We start from the raw sequence: 26,229 nt of genomic DNA on the forward strand, positions 1-26,229 counted from the left end.
CTGATACACACACAGAGTTGACCCTTGAACCACTCTAGGGGTTAAGGGTGCCGACTCTCTGTGCAGTTGAAAATTCTGGTATAAATTTATAGTCAGCCTTCTGTATCTGCAGTTCCTCAATCACAGATTCAACCAACCACAGATTTTGTAGTATTGTACATATTTACAATTGAAAAAAATTTGTGTATAAGTGGACCCAGGCAGTTCAAACCTGTGCTGTTCAAGGTTATGTTATATGAAACATAAAATGCATCTACGGGGTAGAAGGATGTAATTATTGATAATTACATTAAACATGATCTAAAAGTCATACAGAAATACAAATGACTGGTAAAGCCAATGGAAAAAAAAAACCCTGAATGGCTAAAACTACCTGGTTTCAACATTTATGATAAAATAATTAAGAAAGTGTAGTGTTAGTATAATGACCGACAAATAGACCAATGGAAAAGTACAGAATCTAAAAATAACCCCACATATATATGTACAACTTATTTTCAACACAGGTACAAAAACAATTCAGCAGATAATGGATAGTTTTTTCAACAAAACTTTTGGAACAATTAGATATTCATGTCACAAAGGAAGAATTTCAATCCCTATCTTCCATGTTATCTATTACATTTATCCATTTATTTATAAATAAGTTTATATATAAATTCTTGGATATGACACTAAAAGTCCAATCCATAAGAGATAAAGTTGTTACATTAGAGTTTATCAAAATTAAAACTGTCTCTTAGACTCTGCTCAGAGAATGAAAAGACAAGCCACACACTGGAGAAAATCTTTGCAAATTACATATAAGATAAAGGGCTTTTATCCAAAAAATATAAATAACACTAAACAATCCAAATTTTAGAATGAATAAATGATTTGAATAGACCACTCAAAAAATAAGAATCACAAATAAACACATGAAAGAATGCTCAACATAGTCACTAACGAAATGCAAAAACAAAAAACAAATTTTAAAAGACCACACAAATGTTTGTTATTTTAATTGTTGTGATGGTTTCATGGCTGTATATATATGTCAAAACTTGTCAAATTGCACACATTAAATATGTGCAGTATGTTAATTATACCTCAGTAAAGATGTTAAAATTTTTTAAATTTAAAAACGCCTTGACAAAAATAAAAAGCCAAATCACATCCTGGGAGCAGATATTTGCAAATTGTATCTGATAAATGACTTGCATATGTAACATTCAAAGAACTTTTAAAACGCAGTAATAAGACAGGCAAACATTAAAAATGGGCAAAATATTTGAATGGATACTTCATTGAAGAAGATATGTGAATGGCTAATTAGCACATGAAAAAAAATCATTAATTATTAAGAAAGTTCAAGTGAAAACCACAATGAGATAACTCTATGCACTGACTAGAATGGCTGTAATTAAAAAGACTGACAATACCAGCTACTGGTGAGGAGGAGTAGTAATTTGACACCTTTACACTGAGGCTGGGAATGGCAAATGATACAGGCACTTTGGAAATTGGTTTGGAAGTTTCCTAAACAGTTACACATACACTTAACCATGTGACCTGGCTATTATACTTTTAGGTATTTACCCAAGAGAAATAAAAACCATGTCCACACAAAGATGTTTATGCCATTGTCCATAGCAGAATTATTTAGAATAGCTAACAATGGGAAACTGCTGAGTGGATAAACAAAATGAGATATATGCATACAAAGAACACTACTCAGAAATAAGAAATGAGCTACTTATCCATGTAGCAACAGAATTATGCTGTGTCAAAGAAGCCAGACCAAAAAATAAAAAACCTGCGTATTGTATTCTATTTATATGAAATTTCTAGAAAAAAAGCAAAAATATAGACAAAAAGCACATCAGTGGTTGTCTGGGCTGTAGCTGTGATGGGCAACTGACTACAAATGGGTATGAGGGAACTTTTCCGGGTGAGGGTATCTTAATCCTGAATTGTGGTGGTGATGGCACAACTATATAAATTTACTAAAATTCAGTGAACTGAACATGTCAATATTATGGTGTATAAATTATACCTTAATAAATCTATTAAAAAGATATTTAGGCTGGAAGTAGAAATTTGGGGCTCATCAGCATATAGATGGTGACTCTAGCTATAAAAGTAGAGATGATACCGGGAAAGTCTGCTGAAAAGGAAAACAGAAGAAGCTGTTTTCTGCAGATCCCTGTGGAAGAGCAACATTTAGACGATGCAGCAAAAAAAGAAAATGAGGAAATGTGGCTACTGAGGTAGAATAAAAACCAAACAAATATAGTGTCTCAGCAAGCAGTTATTTCTAGGAGGGTTTGGTCAAAAAGATATCAAATGCTACCGATGGGTCAAAGGAGAAAAAAGACAGTACGGCATCTGATGGTCACCTGAGACCTTGGCATGAGCGGTTTTTGAGCAACAGGGAGGGTCCAAGTCAATCTGGAGTGGCCTGCAAAGTGAGTGAGAAGTAACAGAATGCAGACAAGAAGTATCAGAGCCTGTTTCCAAAGCTTATGTGAAAATAGAAGGAGCAGATGAAGCAGAGACCAACAGGAGAGGGAAGTGAGAGGTTTTGTTTTAATAGAAGATTCAACAACCTCTTTCAGCAGGAGCAAGGGGATGGAACAGAGGATGAAACAATTCTTCCAAGCTTTCGAATAGAGGAAAGGATGGTATCGATGTAAGTGAATTCGGAGATTTCAAGGCATTAAGGGAAGGTTTGTGTGACAGCATCTGTTTTCTCCGTGGGAACCATGCTCACCCGAGGGTAAGAGCAGCAGTCTTAATACCGAGGGTTTGAAGGAAACAGGGTAGTGTAAGGACCTAGAATGAGGTTAGTGATCGCGATTCTATAATGGCACTTATCGGCCCAGTTGTGTGACTTTCTCTAGGACTGGTCAGCAGCTGAGGAATAAGAGGTGGACAGTTGGACTCCTTGAGGTTGGCTCCGTCAGAGAGACAGAAGAACAAGTGTGTTCAGAGTAATGGTGAAAGAGTGGATGAAGTAAGAATGCAGACAGAAACGAAGACACTGGGGTCTGATGGACACTTTTTTCACTTGGGTTCTCCTGACTTAGAAGCAGGTAGTTTATTTAACAGGGGTCTCAAGAAGCAGGAGTAAGGGGATGGGGAAAAGCTAATTAAAAAAGGCACATTTTTAGCTGCTTATCATTGTAGGCAGCTGAGGCTGAGACGTGCTGGGGATCCCTGAGGAACCCTGTAGAGTGTGCTTTACAGTTGTCTCTCTACAGGACAGAAGACTGGCACATTAATCCAACTCCAGTTACCCTTTGGTGGAGGGTTGCTTCAAGGGCTCTTAAGTTCCCCCCACCCCCTTAGATGTTGACAGTGTCTAAGAGTCCTTAGGAACTGAACACAGCTTCAGCTTGAGAGTTGAGCCTAGGGCATGTGGTACAAGGTAAATTACACCAAGTGAAGGAAAGTCCCTATGAGGTCAAAGTAACAGCAAATAACTTGGGATAGTAGGAGGAGTTCTTTGGGTGTGTGAAAGTTACATATGTCCTCTGAGCTACTGATTTATCATCAGTAAAAGGGGATGAGAACATGCAACTTGCAGAGTTACTGCTACAAGTAACAGGAGCCCTTTCTATGTAAAGTGCTCGGCACAGAGCCTGGCCTATAGTAAAGCACACAGAACAGAAGCCAGTGTATTATTGCTACTATCTATTGAAATATCAGTAATGTTAATAACTACCTGCATTGTGGATAATAATAGATTAATCCAAACTCTGTAAAAGAGTTTCACTACTTACCTGAACACAATATTTTGCATACCAAGGCACTGTGATTTTGTTTTGAAGGATATTAAATTTTGGTATGGTTTTTTTAAACCATTTTTTAATGAAGTATAGTTAATTTACAGTATTGTGTTAGCTTCAGGTGTACAGTAAAGTGATTCAGTTACATATACATTCTTTTTCAGATTCTTTTCCATCATAGGTTATTACAAGACATTGAATATAGTTCCCTGTGCTATACAGTAGGTCCCTGTTGTTTATCTGTTTTATGCATAATAGTGTGTATATGTTAATCCCAAACTCCTAATTTATCTATTCCCCGTACCCACCCCTGCTATCCCCTCTGGTAACCGTAAGTTTGTTTTCTATGTCTGTAAGTCTGTTTCTGTTTTATAAATAAGTTCATTTGTATCATTTTTTAAAATTCCACGTATAAGTGATACCATATGATATTTGTCTTTCTCTGTCTGACTTACTTCACTTAATATGATAATCTAGGTCCATCCATGTTGCTGCAAATGGCATTATTTCATAAATTTTGGTGTAGTTTTGAAAATAGCTTCATCAAAGAATGGGTATGGGAAAAATGTTAAATGTAATCTGATTTCCATTTATCCTCTTTCCTTTGGTTGGGATTGCATTTAAGTTTTGTCAGACTAGAATGATTGTATTTTCAAAGAAATCTCCAGAGATATTCTACTGGTTTTGTTTTTGAATCTTCTGCATTTGAATTTATCCAAACACTGAGAAACAATCTAAATGCAACTACACTCTAACAACTTCTGATGTCAAATAAATTTTCTTTAATTCTGGCTTATTAATGCTGTAGTTTTGTTTTCACTCATTTTCTTCTCAATGGAGAAAAAAGGAACACCTGGTTACTATTGTCAGCTTTCTTTTGTTTGGGATTTATTAAGTATGAAATGCTTGAATATCTTTTTTTTTTCTGTCTGGATATAGAGCTCCCACTGCTTTCAAAGAATGATAGAATTTACAATAACGAAGCTTTAGAGCTCACCTTGTCCCAGTATATAACCTGATGAATTAATACTAGTTAAAATATTAGTAATTGTCATCTAGCATTTCTTTTGTATTCCTCCTGGGTAATTGCCTGATGTGTCCTTTGCTCAATTACCAGTTGGTATATTATTCTTTTTCTTACGAATGATAAAACCTCTGTGTATTAATGATGTTAACCGGTAAGCCACCATATGATGCTTTTTTTCCCATTTTGTCACTTGCCCTTTAGTTTAGTTTATATTTTTGCCTTACAAGTTTATAATTAGTATTTTGTCAAATATATTATTTTTTATGAATTTCTCTTCTTTGTTTCTATACTTAGAGACACCTTACTCACCATGAGTTCTAAGCTATGTTTCACTTATATTTTCTTCTGCTCCTTTAACATTTTTATTTTTAAGTGGGCTATCTAACCCATCCAGAATTCACTTTAATGCAAGATTACACTTACTCCTAATAAAGTCCATGGTGTTTATATAGCATATTGTTTCAGTCTAACATTTCATATCATGAATATGAAATGAAATGTTCATAATATATGTCAGTGGCTCTCAGCTGAAGACAGTTTTGCCCTCTATGGGAAGTTTGGCAATATCTGGAGATATTTTAATATCTGGAGATATTTTATTTGTTAAGACTGTAGGTAGGTAGGGTGCAGGAGAGGCTGGCTACTGGCCTTTAGTGAACAGAGGCCAGGATCATGCTAAACATCCTATAACGTACAGGAGAGCCCTTGCAAGGAAGAATTGTCAGTGATGCCAAGAGTAAGAGACCTTGATCGGAGAGAGGAGAGAGGGAGAGAGAGAGAAAGAGAGAGAGAGATATTGATTGAGAGGTCCTTTGCCAGTTACAGGCTCATCAATATTGATAGTACCTGGCTGATATTTGTTTCCTACCCTGAGGGGCATTGTCAGAGACTTTACCTCCTGATTTGCAGAAAACCAGATTTCTACATTGTATTTTTGCTTATCCCCAGTCTGTTTTAAAAACAAATGAGCTTAATAGTTTTAGAGCACAGATTGTGGAGCCATAGTGCCTGGGTTGAATCAGGATCCTGCCCCTTTTAAGTTGTGTGACATTGGGCAAGTTACTTAACCTCTCTGTCTTCAGTCCCCTTATCTGTAAAATGAGGGTAATAATCGTATCTTTACCCCAGATTGTCAGAGAATTGCAGGATGCTTAAAGCAATGCTTGGCACATAGTAAACATTATAGAAGGGTTGGTGACAGTGTTAATAATAAAGTAAATGACTTTTTTTTAATGAACCTTATTTGATCACCATGGCCCCTACTTCTTATATTAAAGTAATACTTTTTAAAATTGATTGCAGATTTTTGCCACTGATCAGTTTGAAGCGGCATGTTTCTTCTTTAGCCATCTGCCACATTTCTTGTGCCCTTGCCAGGCCCCGTAAACCCCATCAGACCATCAGCTCTGTTCTCTATATTATTGTTGTTACTATTATTTAACTTTTATAACCGACAAGTTGCAGGTTTCCTTGTAGGCACATATCTCTTTAATATTTAGAGTTGCTTACGCTCTCTATGAGAACCATTAATTTTGAATAAAGACTGTATTCATTTTTAGTTACATTCTGAAAGTCAATGATGATATTTATGGAATTACATTTGTCTTCTTGTGTCAAAAAATTCAGTTTATTCTATTAACTTGTGCGGAATACATTTTATATCGATATCTAGACACTGTGTTGTTTTGGATCCCCTTACTAGATATTTTCTTCTGGGTATTTCTAAACCTCTTAATTTCTGTTTTGCTTTCTGTCATATATGCCACTCTCTGGATTAGTACAGTCCAGTGGAATTTTCTGTGGTGATGTAAATATTCTATGCTGCACAGTCCAATATAGTCGGCACTACTGAGCACTTGAAATGTGGCTAGGGAAACTGAAAAACTGAATTTTAAATTTTATTAAATAGCCATGTGTGGCCAGCGGCTACGAGCCTGGAGAGCCCAGCTCTGCAGCATCTCCTTACCCTCCGTTTCCGGTTTAACGTCTTCAGTTTCATTATATCTTGAATGTGTTGCACTGAATGTATTTGTGTGGCCTTTTGTTTATCCTATATATTATATGTATTTCTTGTATTACAAGTAATCAAATTATTTTTACTTCATTTCCTGTGTTTTCAATATGGTAATAATGCATAGTCTTAGATGATTGCGTAGGGGTAGAAAACTTTTCTTCCCTTCTTCCCTTCTAGGTTCTTTGACTGGTCTAATAATTAAATTGACATACGATAGACTAACAGGAGAAAAAGAAAGTTTTAGTACCAGAGCCCCATAAAAATATGACACCCAAAGGCAGTCCGGCAGTTGAGGCTTATCTGCCATCGAACCTAAGGAGTGGGATGGGCCAGGCTTGGAAGGGGAGGAAGACCACTCACGGAAGGATGAGAAGGGCATATGTGTGGTAATCAGATGTTTGCCTGTCATGTAGACAATTCTTTAGATACAACATTATCTCTGGTAATAGTTCTGTTTCTGGGCCAAGCCCCTATTAAATTCTTTTAGGCAGTTAAGGGAGAGGGAAAAAAGCTGTTCCTGTGTCTTATGGGGCTTAATTGCCTTGAGCTCAATGCAGTCCACATGCCAAAGTGGCACATTTTGGGGTGGTTTGTGCTGCTGGCATTTAATTGGGACTGTACATGTGTATTTCTACTTGTAAAATATTTAAAATATTATCTCTTAAAATCAGGTGCTTGCTTTTCTTCTTTTTTTTATTGAAGTATAATTGATTTATAGTATTATGTTAGTTTCAGGTGTACAGCATAGTGATTCAATATTTTTATAGATTATACTCCATTTAAAGTTATTACAAAGTAATGGCTATCTATCCCTGTGCTGTATAATATATCTTTGTAGTTAATTTGTTCTATACATAGTAGTTGGTACCTCTTAATCCCATAGCCCTATGGTGCCCTTACTTCCTCTCTCTCTCCACTGATAACCACTAGTTTGTTTTCTAGTTCTGTTTTGTTATATTCATTCGTTTTATTTTTTTAGATTCCACATATAGGTGATAACATAGAGTATTTGTCTTTCATGTGACTTATTTAACTAAGTATAATGCCCTCCAGACCTCTCCATATTGCTGCAAATGGCAAAATGACATTCTTTTTTATAGCTGAGTAGTATTCCAGTGTGTGTGTGTGTGTGTGTGTGTGTGTGTGTGTGTGTGTGTGTGTACACCACATCTTCTATATCTGTTCATCTGTTCATGGACACTTAGATTGCTTCCATATCTCGGCTATTGCAAATAATGCTGTGAACATTGGGGTGCATGCATCTTTTCAAATTAGTGTTTTTGTTTTCTTTAGATATATGCCCAGGAGTGGAATTGCTGGGTCATATGGTAGTTCTATTTTCAGTTTTTTGAGGAACCTCCATACAGTCACTGTTTTTCACAGTGGCTGCACCAATTTACATTCCCAACAACAGTGTACAAGGGCTCCCTTCTCTCCACATCCTCGCCAACATTTATTATTTGTGGTCTTTCAGATGATAGCTCTTCTCACAGGTGTGAGGTGATATCTCATTGTGGTTTTGATTTGCATTTCTCTAATGATTACAGTGTTGAACATCTTTTCATTGCCTGTCGGCCATCTGTATGTCTTCTTTGGAAAAATGTCTATTCAGGTCTTCTGTCCATTTTTTAATTGGGTTGTTTTTTAATTTGATATTGACTTATATGAACTGTTTTTGTATTTTGGATATTAACTCCTTATCAGTCATATCATTTGCAAATATTTTCTCCCACTCATTATGTTGTTTTTTTGTTTTTGTTGCTGTGCAAAAGTTTTTAAGTTTAATTAGTTCCAATCAGTTTACTCTTGCTTTTGTTTCCTTTGCCTTAGGAGACAGATCCATACAGATATTGCTATTATTTATGTCAGTGATCTGCCTATGTTTTCTTCTAGGAGTTTTATGGTTTCCGGACTTACATTTAGGTCTTTAATACATTTTGAGTTTATTTTTCTATACGGTGTGAGAAAATGTTCTAACTATTCTTTTACATATACAATAGCCATCCACGTTTCCCAGCACCACTTATTGAAAAGACTGTTTTTTCTCCATTGTATATTCCTGCCTCCTTTGTCATAGATTAATTGACTATAGGTTAGTGGGTTTGTTTCTGGGCTTTTTGTCCTGTTCCATTGATCTATGTGTCTGTTTTTGTGCCATTGCCATGCTGTTTTGATTACTGTAGCTTTGTAGTTTAGCCTGAAGTCAGGGAATGTGATATGTGTAGCTTTTTTTTTTTTGGAAGCTTTCTTTGGCAATTTGGGGTCTTTTCTAATTCCATATGAATTTGGGGGTTAGGTGTTCTAGTTCTGTGAAAAATATCCTGGGTATTTTGATAGGGATTGCATTGAATCTGTAGATTGTCTGGGGTAGTATGGTCATTTTAACAATATTAACTTTACCAATCCATGAACATGGTATATCTTTCCATCTCTTTGTGTCATCTTCAATTTCTTTCATCAGTGTCTTATAGTTTTCAGAGTACAGGTCTTTTACCTCCTTAGTTATATTTATTCCTAGGTATTCTAGTCTTTCTGATGCAACTGTAAATGAGATTGTTTCCTTAATTTCTTTTTCTGATAGTTTGTTGTTAGTGTATACATGCAACAGATTTCTGTGTATTAATTTTGTATCCTGAAATTTTACTGAATTCATTGATGAGATCTAGTAGTTTTTTGGTGGTGTCTTTAGGGTTTTCTACATATAGTATCAGGTCATGTGCAAACAGTGACAGTTTTACTTCTTCCTTTCCAATTCGGATGATTTTATTTCTTTTTCTGTCTGATTGCTGTGGGTAGGACTTCCGATACTACTTGAATAAACGTTGTGATAGAAGACATCCTTGGCTTTTTCCTGATCTTAGAGGAAATGTTTTCAGCTTTTCACTGTTGAGTATGATTTGAGCTGTGGGCCTATTATATATGGCCTTCATTATGTTGAGGTACATTCCCTCTATTCCCACTTTGTGGAGAGTTTTTGTCATAAATGGATGTTGAATTTGAAAAATTTTTTCTGCATCTATTGAGATGATTATATGATTTCTGTTCTTCAATTTGTTAATGTGGTGTGTCACACTGGTTTGCAAATACTGAGCCATCCATGCATCTGGGATAAATCCCACTTGATCATGATGTATGATCCTTTTGATCTATGGTTGGATTCAGTTTGCTAATATTTTGTTGAGGATTTTTGCATTAGTGATTTTGGCCTGTATTTGTCTTTCTTTTTTGTGATATCTTTATCTGGTGATGCTAGCTTTATAGAATGAGTTCAGAAGCATTCCTTCCTCTACAAGTTTTTGGAATAGTTTGAGAAGGATAGATGTTAACTCTTCTCTAAATGCTTGGTAGCATTCACCTGTGAAGACATTTGGTCCTGGACTTGAGTTTTGTTTTGTTTTGTTACTGATTCAATTTCATTACTGGTAATTGGTCTGTTCATATTTTCTGTTTCTTCCAGGTTCAGTCTTGGGAGATTATACATTTCTTGGAATTTGTCCATTTCTTCTAGGTTTTCCATTTTATTGGCATATAGTTGTTCATAGTAATCTTTTATGATCCTTTGTATTTCTGTGGTGTTGGTTGTAACTTCTCCTTTTCCATTTCTGATTTTATTGATTTAGACCCTCCCTCTTTTTTTTTTTTTTTTTTAATGAGTCTGGCCAAAGGTTTATCAATTTTGTTTATCTTTTCAAAGAACCAGCCCTTATTTCATTGATATTTTCTATTGTTTTTTAGTCTCTATTTCATTTATTTCTCCTCTGATCTTTATGATTTATTTCCTTCTACTAATTTTGGATTTTGGTCATTTTTCTTTTTCCAGTTCCTTTAGGTATAAGGTTAGGTTGTTTATTTAAGCTTTTTCTTGTTTCTTGAGGTACGCTTGTATCACTATAAACTTCCCCATTAGAACTGCTTTTGCTGCATCCCATAGATTTTTGGATTGTTGTGTTTTCATGTTCATTTGTCGCCATGTATCTTTTCATTTCTTCTTTGATTTCTTCAGTGATTCATTGGTTGTTTAGTAGCATATTGTTTCGCTTCTACGTGTTTGTGGTTTCTTTGTATTTTTTTCTTGTAGTTAATTTCTAGTCTCAGACTATTGTCATCAGAAAAGATGCTTGATATAATTTCAATCTTCTTAAAATTATTGAGACTTGTGGCCTAGAATGTGATTTATCCTGTAGAATGTTCTATGTGCACTTGAAAATAATGTGTATTGATTTTTTTGGTGAATGGAATGTCCTGTATATATCTGTTTAATTCATCTGATCTAATGTGTCATTTAAGACCCATGTTTCCTCATTGATTTTCTGTCTGGGTGATCTGCCCATGGATGTAAGTGGGTGTTAATGTCCCCTACTATTATTGTGTTAGTTACAATTCTCCCTTTATGTCTGTTAATATTTGTTTTATGTATATAGGTGTTCCTATGTTGAGTTCATATATATTTACAATTGTTATATCTTCTTTGATTGATCCCTTGATCATTAAGTAATGTCCTTCTTTGTCTCTTGTTTATAGCTTTGAAGTCTATTTTGTCTGAAAAATTATTGCCACCCCAGCTTTCCTTTTTGTTAATTGAAGTATAGTTGATTTACAATATTATATTAGTTTCAGGTGTACAACATAGTGATTCAGTATTTTTACAGATTATATTCTCCTTAAAGTTATTACAAAACAATAGCTATATTTCCCTGTACTATACACTATATTCTTGTCGCTTTTCTATTTTACCCATAGTAGTTTGTATCTCTTAATCCCAGACCCTTGTCTTGCCCACTGGCAGGCAGAGCCAGGTCTTGGGGTCTCTAGGTGCAGAGCCCAGGCATCCCAGAGTGGGCCAATTCCTGACACAGCTGGCTTTAGGGTCTGGGGTGTCCTGAAGCTTGTTTCAGCCTGCTGGTGAGTGGGGTCAGATCCTGGGGCAGCTGGCTGAGTGGCCCATGGTGTCTCACAGCTGGTGTTGGCCTGCTGGTGAGTGGGGTTGGATCCCAGGGTGTCCTGTAACTGGTGTCTGCCCACTGGTGGGTGAGGCTGGTCCTGAAGCTAGAGCAGGCTGGCTGGTAGGCGGGGCCAGGCCCCACATCTCTGGCTTCAGGGCCCTGGTAGTCCCAGGTCTAGTGCCTGCACACTGGTGTGTGGAGCTGGATCTTCAGCCCTCTGGTGGGCAGGGATGTGTCAGGGGCAGCTGTGGACTCAGGGGGTCTTAAGGCAGCCTGCTTGCTGGTGAGCTTTGCCCCCACCCAGTTAGTTGCTTGTCTTGAGACGTCCCAGCACTGGCACCTATAGGCTGTTGAGCCAGTGTGGGTCTGGGTCCTGGGGCTGATAAGCTAGAAGGAGGATTCCACAATTGGGCTTCCCAGTGCCAGTGTCAACACGGTAGAATGAGCTCCCGCAAATGGCTGCTGCCGGTGTCTGTGTCCCCAGGGTGAGCTCCACTTGCCTCCTTCTCCTCTGGGAGACTCTTCAAGATCAGCAGGTGGGTCTGACCCAGGGTCCTTTCAAGTTACTGCTTCTGTCCTGGGTCCCAGATCATGTGAGATTTTGTGTGCACCCTTAAAGAGTGGAGTCTCTATTTCCCACAGCCCCCATGGCTCTCCCCAAAGTGATCCCCACTGGCCTTCAAAGCCAAATGTTCTGGGGCTCGTCTTCCCAGTGCAGGACCACCAGGCTGGGGAGCCCAATGTGGGGCTCAGACCCCTTGCTCCTTGGGGAGAATCTCTGCAATTGTAATTATTCTCCCATTTGTGGGTCACTTACCCGGGGGTATGGGTCTGGGTCCCCACCCCTCCTATCTGTCTTGTTGTGGTTCCTTCTTTATATCTTTAGTTGTAGAAGATCCCTTCTGCTAGTCTTCATTGGTAGGTGCTCTATAAATAGTTGTAAATTTGTTGTACCCAGGAGAGGAGGTGAGCTCAGGTTCCTACTCCACCGTCTTGGCCCAGGAGGTGCTTGCTTTTCCTTTTTTGCAAATAAAAATAATAATGTTTATTGCCTTAAAAAATGAAGAGCAAAGGAATATATAAAGAAGGGAATAAAATCACCCTAGTGGCACAAAGCAGAGATAACTACTACTACTACTATTACTACTATACACACACAGAGTGATGTGTGATGCACTTGGAACTTGAATGAGTTCTTTCTACACATAATATATTCTTTTATTTTTAAACACTTTACAAATTATACAAATAATACATGTTTATTGTTTAAAAATTGAAAAACACTGAAGAGTATACTGAAGGAAATAAAATCATCCATAGTCACAGCATGCATAGATTATTTATTTTTATTTTACTGATTTGTTTTCTTCCAATAGAATTTCTAAGACCCATAGGTAGGTTTATACACAGGTAGGTAGGTGGATGTTCAGGTAGACAAGCATTTTTAGAAAATTTTTTGAATTATACTATAGCTATGCAGGGTGTACCAATAAAAGTATATACCTTTCAGATAGTAATCAGACAAAAATATATGCAGCTATGAGATGTGTCATCAACAATGGTATTAGTGGCCATTTTGAACATTTATAACTTTACAGTAATAAAGATAGATATTAACATTTATTCACTAAATTTGGTAATCAAATACTTGTATCTTTTTTATATTGTGAGAGCTTTCCGATAGTATAAAATAAAATTCATAAACATGATTTTAATGGTTGCAGCTTATTCCACTGTATCTATATACCATAATTTATCTACCCAGTTCCCTAGTATTGGACATTTAGTATGTTTCTCTTTTTACTACTATAAATAGCATTGCACTCTACATCTTACTGCCTAAAACTTTTCATCTCTGATTATTTCCTTAGGATACATTCTTAGCAGCAAAATCACTGGGCCCAATGACATGAGCAGATTTAAGACCCTTGATATATATTGCCAAATTGCCCTCCAGGAAATTCTTTGTTGCTTATAGAAAAAAATAAACAATCCTTGTTCTATTTATACTCTTTAATCATTATCATTTCCATGCAGCTTTTTTTGAACCTTTAAACTTCTCTTCGGTTTTAGGACTCAGAATTGTTTTTTAATAAATGTTTCTTTCAAGGGATTAGCGAAGTAATCATGTCATTATAAATACCCAAACAACAGCAACTCCCTTGTTTTTTCTTAGTAAAGGTTTTCAGATGTAACATTTTTCATTGTATAAATTGTTTCTTTCTAGGGTGCACAAGGAGAAAAAGGAGATCCAGGTTTGGCCGGAGTTAATGGGCAAGATGTAAGCCTAACTTTCTTTTTTCTAACATTGTGTTAACATTTTGCTGCTGAAATATGCTAACTATCTAATGCTATTGAGACTTGACTATGCTTGGAAGAACTAGCCACAGTCATTGCGAAGTCAAGAATCAAGGTCGTTTTTTACGTGGCTCAGTGGAGCCCCAGTATTTTTTTTTTTTAAAGGCCACTGACTTTATTGATTTAAAAAGCTTTACAGAGACAGTGACTATCCTGCCCAAAAGAGGGCCAAAGAGCATGAAACAGACCGGGTAGGGGGAGCTATGTGGTCCTCAGCCAGCTTCTGGTGCTAAAGAAAAATGAGGACCTTCTTAGGAAACGGCTGAAGGACACATGCAGCGCCAGTATTTTTAGTTTCGTAACGACCAGGTAGTTCCCTGGCTTTAGATGCCTCTTACGTGTACTCATCCTTCACAGCCCTTTCTTCCTTGCTATTTCTGGCTTGCATTTCTTCTATCTTCCTTTCTCTGTCTTTTTTCTTCTTGCCTGTGTTCTGCTGTGACCTGTGTTCTTACCCAGGTTACTTTTCATCTTACCCCCAATCTCCATCTACTAAGGGGTCTGCAGAGGTTGATCTCAGTGATGAGAAGAAAGGGAAGAAGGGAGGGAACCATGTGTATCTGTGTCGCTTCCCTCCATTGCACCTATTCCCCAACCTCAGGGCTCCTCTCTCTGTCCCAGGGAACATCCCTGAGTCCTCCCCTGCACCCTACCCCCGCCCCCCGCCCAGGACAGCTGTCCCCCCGGAGCTTCACTTGGGTTCTTATGATGGAGTTCGGAGGACAGACCAAATCTGGGCTTCCCTCTAAGTGTAGATTACTCCCCCTTCAGGACATCAGATGCACCATTTACTGTAGATATACTAACTTTACTAAGGCAGGTATCCACAATGAAAATTATTTTTTCTCACAGTTCCCTTATTCATTTGCATAAAAGTGTTTCAGAAAGGTTCTGAAGGACCATACTACTTACTTTCTGGATAAAAGAATAAGGAAGCTAGATCCAGTTCCCTAATGCCCTAGAGGTGCTATGAAATCCATCTGATCTGCAGTAGATGGTTGCACACAGTGGGAAGGGAGGCTGAACAGTCCCTGGGGCCTGTGGACAAATAAGAGGGATACTGGGAGCGGGAGAGAAACATCCCAGGAGTTAACTCTACTAATTACCGTGGGCTTGAGGCTCTAGCCCCCCGCAGCTTTACTCTCTTACTTCCTAAGAAGCCCCATTCACATCTTTAATATGACATCCTTCTTGTTTCTGTCTTCTTCGAAGGGATTTTTCTCCACCAGAGACTGGGAGCTAGCACCAGTGGTTGGAGCTAAGGGAGTCTCTGCGTTTTCTCTGCCTCCTTACAGTACATCAGGATACTGAATGTCCTAACCATTGGCCCGTACACTTAATAGAGCATCTAATTCCCCCCCCCCCGCCCCCGACCCTGTCACGGGAGATCCTGGTGTCGTGGGAAGTCAGAGCCCAGTGTATGTCCCAGTTCTGTCACTAGTTGAGAAAATCACTTCTCAGAGTCTGTAAGGTGATAGCCTTAGAATAGATTCTAAAGTCCCCATCACTGCAATGCCCTATCATTTAATACAAAGAGATTACTAAGATTAATTAGGATTACAGTCTTGAAAAGCACGATGAAACTTGAAGCATTCATTCAGGTGTTTGTACTTTCAGCTGCATGTAAGGCAATGTAGGGAAAACACGATGGGGATACAGCTGGAGCCCAGGCATGGGCAGTGCTCTGTGTGAAAGTGTTCGCCTTTCCTCCTCTGGCTGGGGGCGTGGGGTGATGCGGTTCGTGTTGTGTTTAAAGGAAGAGTCCTTTCATAGCGTGTTCTGCAAAATGCACAGAACTGTGCTTTTGCCTGTGCTTTTGTTCTTCCTATCATACTCTTTATGAGAGAGAGCAAAGACCATTTCTTGGAGTCGCTAGTACTTAGTAGATGTTTGGAGTAAGTTCTCAATAATTAGTTGCTAAATTTTCATGTTAAAACTTGAGAGATTATTATAATAGTCTAAAATATAAGTAATTAGAACCTAAACTAGGAAAACAGAGGTGAAAGGGAGTGCACAGTGATATTGCAGAGGTAAAATACATGCAATTTGGTGCTTGATTGCAGTGAAAACTCAAAAATAGCCCAAGGTTTTGACCATTCATTACAGGAAGGATATTATCTCATGATAAATGTAGGAGTGTTGAGAGAGATTAACTACAGTGTTGCAAAAGATAACCAAGCTGCATGTATGCCGCTCCCCGAGATACAGGAGCAAAACAGGGATTTTTATTTTATTTTATTTTATTTTATTGGCCACGCCTCGCGGCATGCGGGATCCTAGTTCCCCAACCAGGGATCGAACCGGTGCCCCCTGCAGTGGAAGCACGGATTCTCAACCACTGGACCACCAGGGAAGTCCCAAAACAAAGATTTTTAGAAGTTCATTAAGATAGTGTTAGAATTGAAATAGAGAAAGGATTTATCCAAACACTCGAATAAAACTGGAAGGAGATTTGAGGGGTTGGAGCCTGAAATATAGTCACATTAACTTAGAGATTTGAAAACTTTTCTTACGGTATCTTAAAGTAAGGTGATTTGGCTTTTTAGAATTAATCAGTTGTACACACATAGATATGAGTGCCTTCTACTTGCCCAGATCTAAAGACCGTCTTGCTGAGAGAGCCCCCAGCCTAGTGGGTAGTGTGACCTTTCCTCTTTGACAAGGGTCTGGGAAGAGTCCTTCACACCCCCCCACCCACGGGTGTGTTATTCCTTTAGCACCATCACTGTCTCATATAGCTCATTAGGTACATTATAAAGCGTGACAAAGCACATTAAGTTTTCTCATTTGGTTACTTAATTAATATTCCTTCCCTTAATTTTGCCAAAGGTATTCAGAGGTCATGACTAAGGAGAAATAAGAAAAAGTAATGAAAGTTCTCTTTTTACCCCTCTACTCTTACTAAGGGTAAAGAATCACATGCTCTGTTATTTATTCCATCGGTGGTGGTTTTAATATTGTGCCATAGTCCAAAAAACTGTTTTCATGAGGAATTTGAAATTCAGTCTTTACCCCAACTTTATGGGGTAGAAGGTGCAAGGGGTGATAGCATCCCTATTTTTAGAGGCAAGAAATAAGAGCTTATGAAATTAAGAAATTTTCTTTTAGAAAATGGTAAAATCAGCCTTTATCCCTTGTTTGACTGAAAAGTCTCTTAATTTTCCCACTAAGTCATGCCGCATTTCTCATTGTCTATTTTTCAATGGTAAAATAAACTGACTCCACGAACCAAAATCATTCAGCATTTATGACAGTTTGCTCTGCCTTTCAATAAGAACAGGTACACATTCTTAGGGAATGAAGGGCATTATAATAGCTATCTCAGTTTGCATTGAAGTCAAGCCATGATGGACATTTTAACTTCAGGAACATTCTGTTGGAATGCAGAGTGAATAACCTTAGTGGGCCAGGTCATGACAGCTACTTTCCAAGTCAGAGAAAATTGGAAGAATTTAATATTCCTGTGAAACAGATTCAAAGCCTTTTTATAGTCTTTATTCTTGTATATTAAATATATCTTGATGTAAATGTATCTTTTAATAATTTCATCTGTGCCAGCTTTCCCGCAAAGCGGACAAGCTCACTTCAGACAATGTAAACCTCCTTTAAAGGGAAATATGCCAGTTCAGCTTTCTTAATGGGACACTCTTGGCATTTTGGTCATGATGGTTCTTTGCCACGTGGGACTATCGTGCAAGAGCAGAATGCATAGTGTCCTTGAGGCTCACCAACTAATCACCAGTAGCAGCTCTTAGTCATTAGGACAAAAAAAAAATGTTCTGATATCTTTCTAAGTGCATCCATGTGTGTGTGTGTGTGTGTGTGTGTGTGTGTAAACTTTGATTGATCTTCAAGGTACTGGGGTATTGGACTATACATGCTCATATTTCCCTAATAGTTTAAATAATGCATACCAAATATATATTGAAATTTTCAAAACTTCGAGTTACTAGAATTTAGCCTTCAAAATATAAGACCTCAGCTTCACATATTCTAGTTTATAATTAAGTGATTTTGACTGTGACCTACTGTGAGATGCATTCAACAATGGCACCTTAAAACAGACTTGAGGGGGAATCTTAGAAAGTTGTTAACATGATCTTCAAAGCCAGACTACCTGGGCTCAAATCCCAGCTCTGCCACTACCCAGCTGGCGTACTAATTAGTACATTATTTATTGTCTCTGTGCCTGTTTCTTCATCTGCACAATAGGATGATAATATTAGTAGCACTAACTCATAGTCTTTTTTTTTTATGATTAAAGGGGTCATCATACATAAAGCATTTAGATCGGTGCCTTGCATACAGTAAGAGCTATATAAACATTTGCTATTATTAGAAACTTAAATAAAGCATATTTTCTCTAATATAGAGATAGGTAGATAGATAGATCTTTTTATTTATTTTTTGTGGGGTTATGTAATCTTGGAAAAGTAGATTTCAATTATTTAGTTTAGTCTTCTCCTGTGCATCTTTGTTATTGTCTTTCAAACAACTCTTATCAGAATTGCAGCATCTGATGTTTCTAAAATGGTCACGTTAATCTCCTTACACCAATGCAATCTGTATAATGAATACAAAAATACTGGAATCACAAAGGTGCGATATCAGCTGGTGACAGCTGGTGCCATTGCTAGGGAACAAGATGCAGTGGGTGGAAGATGGGGAAAATAATGAATAGTTGGGTTAAAACTTTTAACAAATAACATTACCTTGTATCAAATGATGTTTAAAGATGCTACATACCACCAGTAAGTAGGTCATCCAATAAAAATTAATTCATGGTCTACCTGCTTTTATAATTTTAGTTGTGATACTGTCCTTCAGCTTTCAGCTTGCATTTTTAAAAACTTTTTATTGAGATATAGTTGATTTACAATGTTGTGTTAGTTTTAGGTGTACAGCAAAGTGAGCCATAAATATATATATATTCTTTTCTAGATTCATTTCCATTATAGGTTATTACAAGATATTGAGTATAGTTTCCTGTGCTATACAGGAGGTCCTTGTTGGCTATCTATTTCATATTTAGTGGGGGTATATTTTAATCCCAAACTTCTAATTTATCACTTCCCCCCTTGCCCTTTGGTAACTGTAAGTTTGTTTTCTATGGCTGTGAGTCTGTTTCTGGTTTGTAAATAAGTTCATTTTGCATTTGGATAAGAGTGCCTGTCTCTCATAACATACAGAGCCCACTTCTGTGCTTTTGTATATATCTTTATATACACAAATTTTATTAAGAACCTTAATAATAGATGCCCATCTTATTCAGTATTAAATTCAGAGTCTGTTCCATTTTATTCTCACTCACTTATGGTGAGTGCTGTGTCTTTTTCTCCCCAGTACTCAATATCCATTGATAGCAACACTAATGTCACACGAGGAGAAAAATTGCACTTGAGGAAAGCATTACTGATCTACTTCTCGGAGCCTATTATGATGCCATGGCCTTAACAACATAGTACTTGATCACAGGAGGACATGAGCTCCATTGTCCCACGTCAATGGCCAATAAAAGTAGAAGCTCGATGAGTGCAGTACTTCCCAATTGCATTTTATTGTATGTGAGTTAAAGCACAGTTGTTACATATCCATCAAACTGAGTACAGAACTGGACAGAACAATTAACTATCCCTTAGACTTGGGCTTGAAAAGTAAAAGCAACATTTATTGTGTCTACTCTGTGCTAAGTAATTTTACAACATATGAATCTCAGAACAACTCTTCAAGACAGCTATTACTTTCTTCTTTTGTTGAAGTATAGTTGATTTACAATGTTGTGTTAATTACCGCTATACAACAAATTGATTCAGTTATACATATATATATATACACACAATCTTTTTTATATATATTCTTTTCCATATGGTTTATCATAGGGTATTGAATATAGTTCCCTGTGCTATACAGTACGACCTTGTTTTTTATCCGTTCTATATATAAAAGCTTACATCTGCTAACCCCAACCTCCCATTCCCTCCCTCCCCCAAACCCCTCCCCATTGACAACCACCAATCTGTTCTCTGTGTCCGTGATTCTGTTTCATAGATAGGTTCATTTGCATCATATTTTAGATTCCACATAGGAGCACTATCATATGATGTTTGTCTTTGTCTGGTTTACTTCACCTAGTATGATAATCTCTAGGTCCATCCATGTAGCTGCAGATGGCATTATTTCATTCTTTTTCATGGCTGGGTAATATCCCATTGTATACATGTACCACATCTTCTTTATCCATACCTCTGTTGATGGACATTTAGGTTGTTTCCATGAAGACAACTATTATTTATACCTATTGTATAGGGAAGCTTAAATAACACACCCATGATAATGCACAAGTCCTTTCCTGACTGTCCTGAACTCCACGTGTCTGAAGTCCTGAGCACATCCAGGAGAATGAGGCGTTTCCGAGACCTGCTCCTGTCATGCCTGCTGTGCACATGTCTATCATAGTCCTCACTGCTCCCGTCATGCCTGCAGCTGGTTGCTTTATTACCCCACCTCCTCCCCGAACAGTTGATTAAACCAGGGATAGTTAGCTGACACAACAGCAAGTAAGTCCCTACTCCAGAAGGTGCAGCTAGGGTTAGTTTGTCAGGCAGGAATGTTAAAGTTTTTAATGTATTATTTTATGCTTCGAATAATATTTTCGTGGCATGTCACATATATGATGATTATGAATTATAGAAGTAACTGGAACACCGATCTACCCAGAGCTCAACCTAACGCCATGCGCACTGTAGAGTTAACCATTTTCCCGAATGTTGTGTTTCACGGTCCCTGCCATTATTAAAAACAATGACTTCCGATTATTGAGCCTGAACCAAGATGGTGGAGTAGAAGGACATGCTCTCACTCCCTCTTCTGAGAACACCAGAATCACAACTAACTGCTGAACAGTCATTGACAGGAAGACACTGGAACTCACCAAAAAAGATACCCCACATCCAAAGACAAAGGAGAAGCCACAATGAGACGGTAGGAGGGGCGCAATTACAATAAAATCAAATCCCATAACTGCTGGGTGGGTGACTCACAGACTGGAGAACACTTATACCACAGAAGTCCACCCACTGGAGTGAAGGTTCTGAGCCCAGCATCAGGCTTCCCAACCTGGGGGCCTGGCAATGGGAGGAGGAATTCCCAGAGATGGAAGGCTAGTGGGATTTGATTGCAGGACTTCGACAGGACTGGGGGAAACAGAGACTCCACTCTTGGAGGGCACACACAAAGTAGTGTATGCATCAGGACCCAGGGGAAGGAGCAGTGACCCCAGGGGAGACTGAACCAGACCTACCTGCTAGTGTTGGAGGGTCTCCTGCAGAGGCGGGGGGTGGCTGTGGCTGTGGCTCACCGTGAGGACAAGGACACTGGCAGCAGAAGTTCTGGGAAGTACTCCTTGGCGTGAGCCCTCCCAGAGTCTGTCATTAGCCCCACCAAAGAGCCCAGGTAGGCTCCAGTGTTGGGTTGCCTCAGGCCAAACAACCAACAGGGAGGGAACCCAGCCCCACCCATCAGCAGTCAAGCGGATTAAAGTTTTACTGAGCGCTACCCACCAGAGCAACAGCCAGCTCTACCCACCACCAGTCCCTCCCATCAGGAAACTTGCAGAAGCCTCTTAGCCTCATCCACCAGAGGGCAGACAGTAGAAGCAAGAAGAACTACAGTCCTGCAGCCTGTGGAACAAAAACCACATTCACAGAAAGATAGACAAAATGAAAAGTCAGAGGGCTGTGTACCAGATAAAGGAACAAGATAAAACCCCAGAAAAACAACTAACTGAAGTGAAGATACGGAATCTTACAGAAAAAGAATAAAGAATAATGATAGTGAAGATGATCCAGGACCTCGGGAAAAAAATGGAGACAAAGATCAAGAAGATGAAAGAAATGTTTAACAAAAACCTAGAAGAATTAAAGAACAAACAAACAGAGATGAACAATACAATAACTGAAATGAAAAATACACTAGAAGGAATCAATAGCAGAATAACTGAGGCAGAAGAACGGATAAGTGACCTAGAAGACAGAATGGTGAAATTCATTGCTGCTGAACAGACTAAAGAAAAAAGAATGAAAAGAAATGAAGACAGCCAAAGACACCTCTGGGACAACATTAAACACAGCAACATTCGCATTATAGGGGTCCCAGAAGGAGAAGAGAGAGAGAGAAAGGACCAGAGAAAATATTTGAAGAGGTTATAGTCGAAAACTTCCCTAACATGGGAAAGGAAATAGCCACCCAAGTCCAGCAAGCGTAGAGTCCCATACACGATAAACCGAAGGAGAAACATGCCGAGACACATAGTAATCAAATTGGCAAAAATTAAAGACAAAGAAGAATTATTGAAAGCAGAAAGGGAAAAACAACAAATAACATACAAGGGAACTCCCATAAGGTTAACAGCTGATTTCTCAGCAGAAACTCTACAAGCCAGAAGGGAGTGGCATGATATACTTAAAGTGATGAAAGGGAAGACCCTACAACCAAGATTACTCTACCCAGCAAGGATCTCATTCAGATTCAATGGAGAAATCAAAAGCTTTACAGACAAGCAAAAGCTAAGAGAATTCAGCACCACCAAACCAGCTCTACAACAAATGCCAAAGGAACTTCTCTAAGTAGGAAACACAAGAGAAGAAAAGGACCTACAAAAACAAACCCAAAACAATTAAGAAAATGGTCACAGGAACATACATATTGATAATTACCTTAAACGTGAATGGATTAAATGCTCCAACCAAAAGACACAGGCTTGCTGAATGGACTCAAAAACAAGACCCATATATATGCTGTCTACAGGAGACCCACTTCAGACCTAGGGACACATACAGACTGAAAGTGAGGGGATGGAAAAAGATATTCCATGCAAATGAAATCAAAAGAAAGCTGGCACAGCTATACTTATATCAGATAAAATAGACTTTAAAATAAAGAATGTTAGAAGAGACAAGGAAGGACACTACAAAATGATCAAAGGATCAATCCAAGAAGAAGATATAACAATTATAAATATATATGCACACAACATAGGAGCACCTCAATACATAAGGCAACTGCTAACAGCTATAAAAGAGCAAATCGACAGTAACACAATAATAGTGGGGGACTTTAACACCTCACAGCAATGGACAGATCATCCATAATGAAAATGAGGAAACACAAGCTTTAAATGACACAGTAGACCAGGTATGTTTAATTGATATTTATAGGACATTCCATCCAAAAACAGCAGATTACACTTTCTTCTCAAGTGCACACAGAACATTCTCCAGGATAGATCATATCTTGGGTCACAAATCAAGCCTCAGTAAATTTAAGAAAATTGAAATTATATAAAGCATCTTTTCCGACCACAACACTATGAGATTAGAAATCAATTACAGGGAAAAAAACGTAAAAAACACAAACACATGGAGGCTAAACAGTACGTTACTAAATAACCAAGATATCACTGAAGAAATCAAAGAGGAAATCAGAAAATACCTAGAGACAAATGACAATGAAAACACGACGATCCAAAACCTATGGGATGCAGCAAAAGCAGTTCTAAGAGGGAAGTTTATAGCTATACAAGCCTACCTCAAGAAACAGGAAAAATCTCAAATAAACAATCTAACCTTACACCTAAAGGAACTAGAGAAAGTAGAACAAACAAAACCCAAAGTTAGCAGAAGGAAAAAAATCATAAAGATCAGAGCAGAAATAAATAGAAACAAAGAAGACAATAGCAAAGGTCAATAAAAGTAAAAGCTGGTTATTTGAGAAGATAATATTGATAAACCGTTAGCTAGACTCATCAAGAAAAAGAGGGAGAGGACTCAAATCAATAAAATTAGAAATGAAAAAAGAGAAGTTACAACAGACACCGCAGAAATGCAGAGCATCCTAAGAGACTACTACAAGCAACTCTATGCCAATAAAATGGACAACCTGGAAGAAATGGACAAATTCGTAGAAAGGTATAACCTTCCAAGACTGAACCAGGAGAAATAGAAAATATGAACAGACCAATCACAAGTAATGAAATTGAAACTGTGATTAAAAATCTTCCAACAAACAAAGGTCCAGGACCAGATGGCTACACAGGTGTATTCTATCAAACATTTAGAGAAGAGCTAACACCCATCCTTCTCAAACTCTTCCAAAAAATTGTGGAGGAATGAACACTCCCAAACTCATTCTATGAGGCCACCATCACCCTGATACCAAAACCAGAAAAAGATACTACAAAAAAAGAAAATTACAGGCCAATATCACTCATGAATATAGATGCAAAAGTCCTCAACAAAATACTAGCAAACAGAATCCAACAACACATTAAAAGGATCATACACCATGATCAAGTGGGATTTATCCCAGGGATGCAAGGATTCTTCAATATACGTAAATCAATCAGTGTGATAAAGCATATTAACAAATTGAAGAATAAAAACCATATGATCATCTCAATAGATGCAGAAAAAGCTTTTGACAAAATTCAACATCCATTTATGATAAAAACTCTGCAGAAAGTGAGCATAGAGGGAACCTACCTGAACATAATAAAGGCCATAGCAAACCCATAGCAAACATCATTCTCAATGGTGAAAAGCTGAAAGCATTTCCTCGAAGATCAGGAACAAGACAAGGATGTCCACTCTCACCACTATTATTCAACATAGTTTTGGAAGTCCTAGCCGTGGCAATCAGAGAAGAAAAAGAAATAAAAGAAATACAAATTGGAAAAGAAGAATTAAAACTGTCACTGTTTGCAGATGACATGATACTCTACATAGAGAATCCTAAAGATGCCACCAGAAAACTACTAGAGCTAATCAATGAATTTGGTAAAGTTACAGGATATAACATTAATGCACAGAAATCTCTTGCATTCCTATATACTAATGATGAAAAATCTGAAAGAGAAATTAAGGAAACACTCCCATTTACCATTGCAATAAAAAGAATAAAATACCTAGAATAAACCTACCTAGGGAGACAAAAGACCTGTATGCAGAAAATTATAAGACACCGATGAAAGAAAGTAAAGATGATACCAACAGATGGAGAGATATACCATGTTCTTCGATTGGAAGAATCAATATTGTGAAAATGACTATACTACCCAAAGCAATCTACAGTTTCAGTGCAATCCCTGTCAAATTACCAATGGCATTTTTTACAGAACTACAACAAAAAATCTAAAAATTTGTATGGAAAAACAAAAGACCCCAAATAACCAAAGCTGTCTTGAGGGAAAAAAGTGGAGCTGGAGGAATCAGACTCCCTGACTTCAGACTATACTACAAAGCTACAGTAATCAAGACAATAAGGTACTGGCACAAAAACAGAAATATAGATCAATGGAACAAGATAGAAAGCCCAGAGATAAACCCACATACCTATGGTCAGCTAATCTATGACAAAGGAGGCAAGGATATACAATGGAGAAAAGACAGTGTCTTCAATAAGTGGTGCTGGGGAAACTGGACAGCTACATGTAAAACAATTATATTAGAACACTCCCTAACACCATACACAAAAATAGACTCAAAATGGATTAGAGACCTAAATGTAAGACTGGACACTATAAAACTCTTAGAGGAAAACATAGGAAGAACACTCTTTGACATAAATCACAGCAAGATATTTTTTGATCCACCTCCTAGAGTAATGGAAATAAAAACAAAAGTAAATGGGACCTAATGAAACTTCAAAGCTTTTGCACAGCGAAGTAAACCATAAACAAGATGAAAAGACAACCCTCAGAATGGGAGAAAATATTTGGAGATGAATCAACGGACAAAGGATTAATCTCCAAAATATATAAACAGCTCATGCACCTCAATATTAAAAAAAACAAACAACGCAATCCAAAAATGGGCAGAAGACCTAAATAGACATTTCTCCAAAGAAGACATACAGATGGCCAAGAAGCAAATGAAAAGCTGCTCAACATCACTAATTATTAGAGAAATGCAAATCAAAACTACAATGAGGTATCACCTCACACCAGTCAGAATGGCCATCATCAAAAAATCTACAAACAACAAATGCTGGAGAGGGTGTGGAGAAAAGGGAACCCTCTTGCACTGTTGGTGGGAATGTACATTGATACAGCCACTATGGAGA

The 26,229-nt window shown here is 37.8% G+C and overlaps 1 protein-coding gene across 3 annotated transcripts in view; it reads left to right on the forward strand.

Moving 5' to 3' along the window:
* Positions 1–26,229, forward strand: part of COL19A1 (collagen type XIX alpha 1 chain) — a 374,472-nt gene that overhangs the window by 138,266 nt on the left and 209,977 nt on the right. For 2 of the 3 annotated variants that reach the window (XM_082405048.1, XM_082405047.1), the window contains one exon: positions 13,982–14,035. The exons of the other annotated variant lie outside the window; for it this stretch is intronic. In XM_082405048.1, coding sequence (XP_082261174.1) covers positions 13,982–14,035 — 54 coding nt within the window. The remainder of the gene's footprint in view (positions 1–13,981; positions 14,036–26,229) is intronic. 3 annotated transcript variants of the gene reach the window in all.

This window comes from Balaenoptera borealis, assembly GCF_965194805.1.
Source record: "Balaenoptera borealis genome assembly, chromosome: 9".
Taxonomy (NCBI): domain Eukaryota; kingdom Metazoa; phylum Chordata; class Mammalia; order Artiodactyla; family Balaenopteridae; genus Balaenoptera; species Balaenoptera borealis.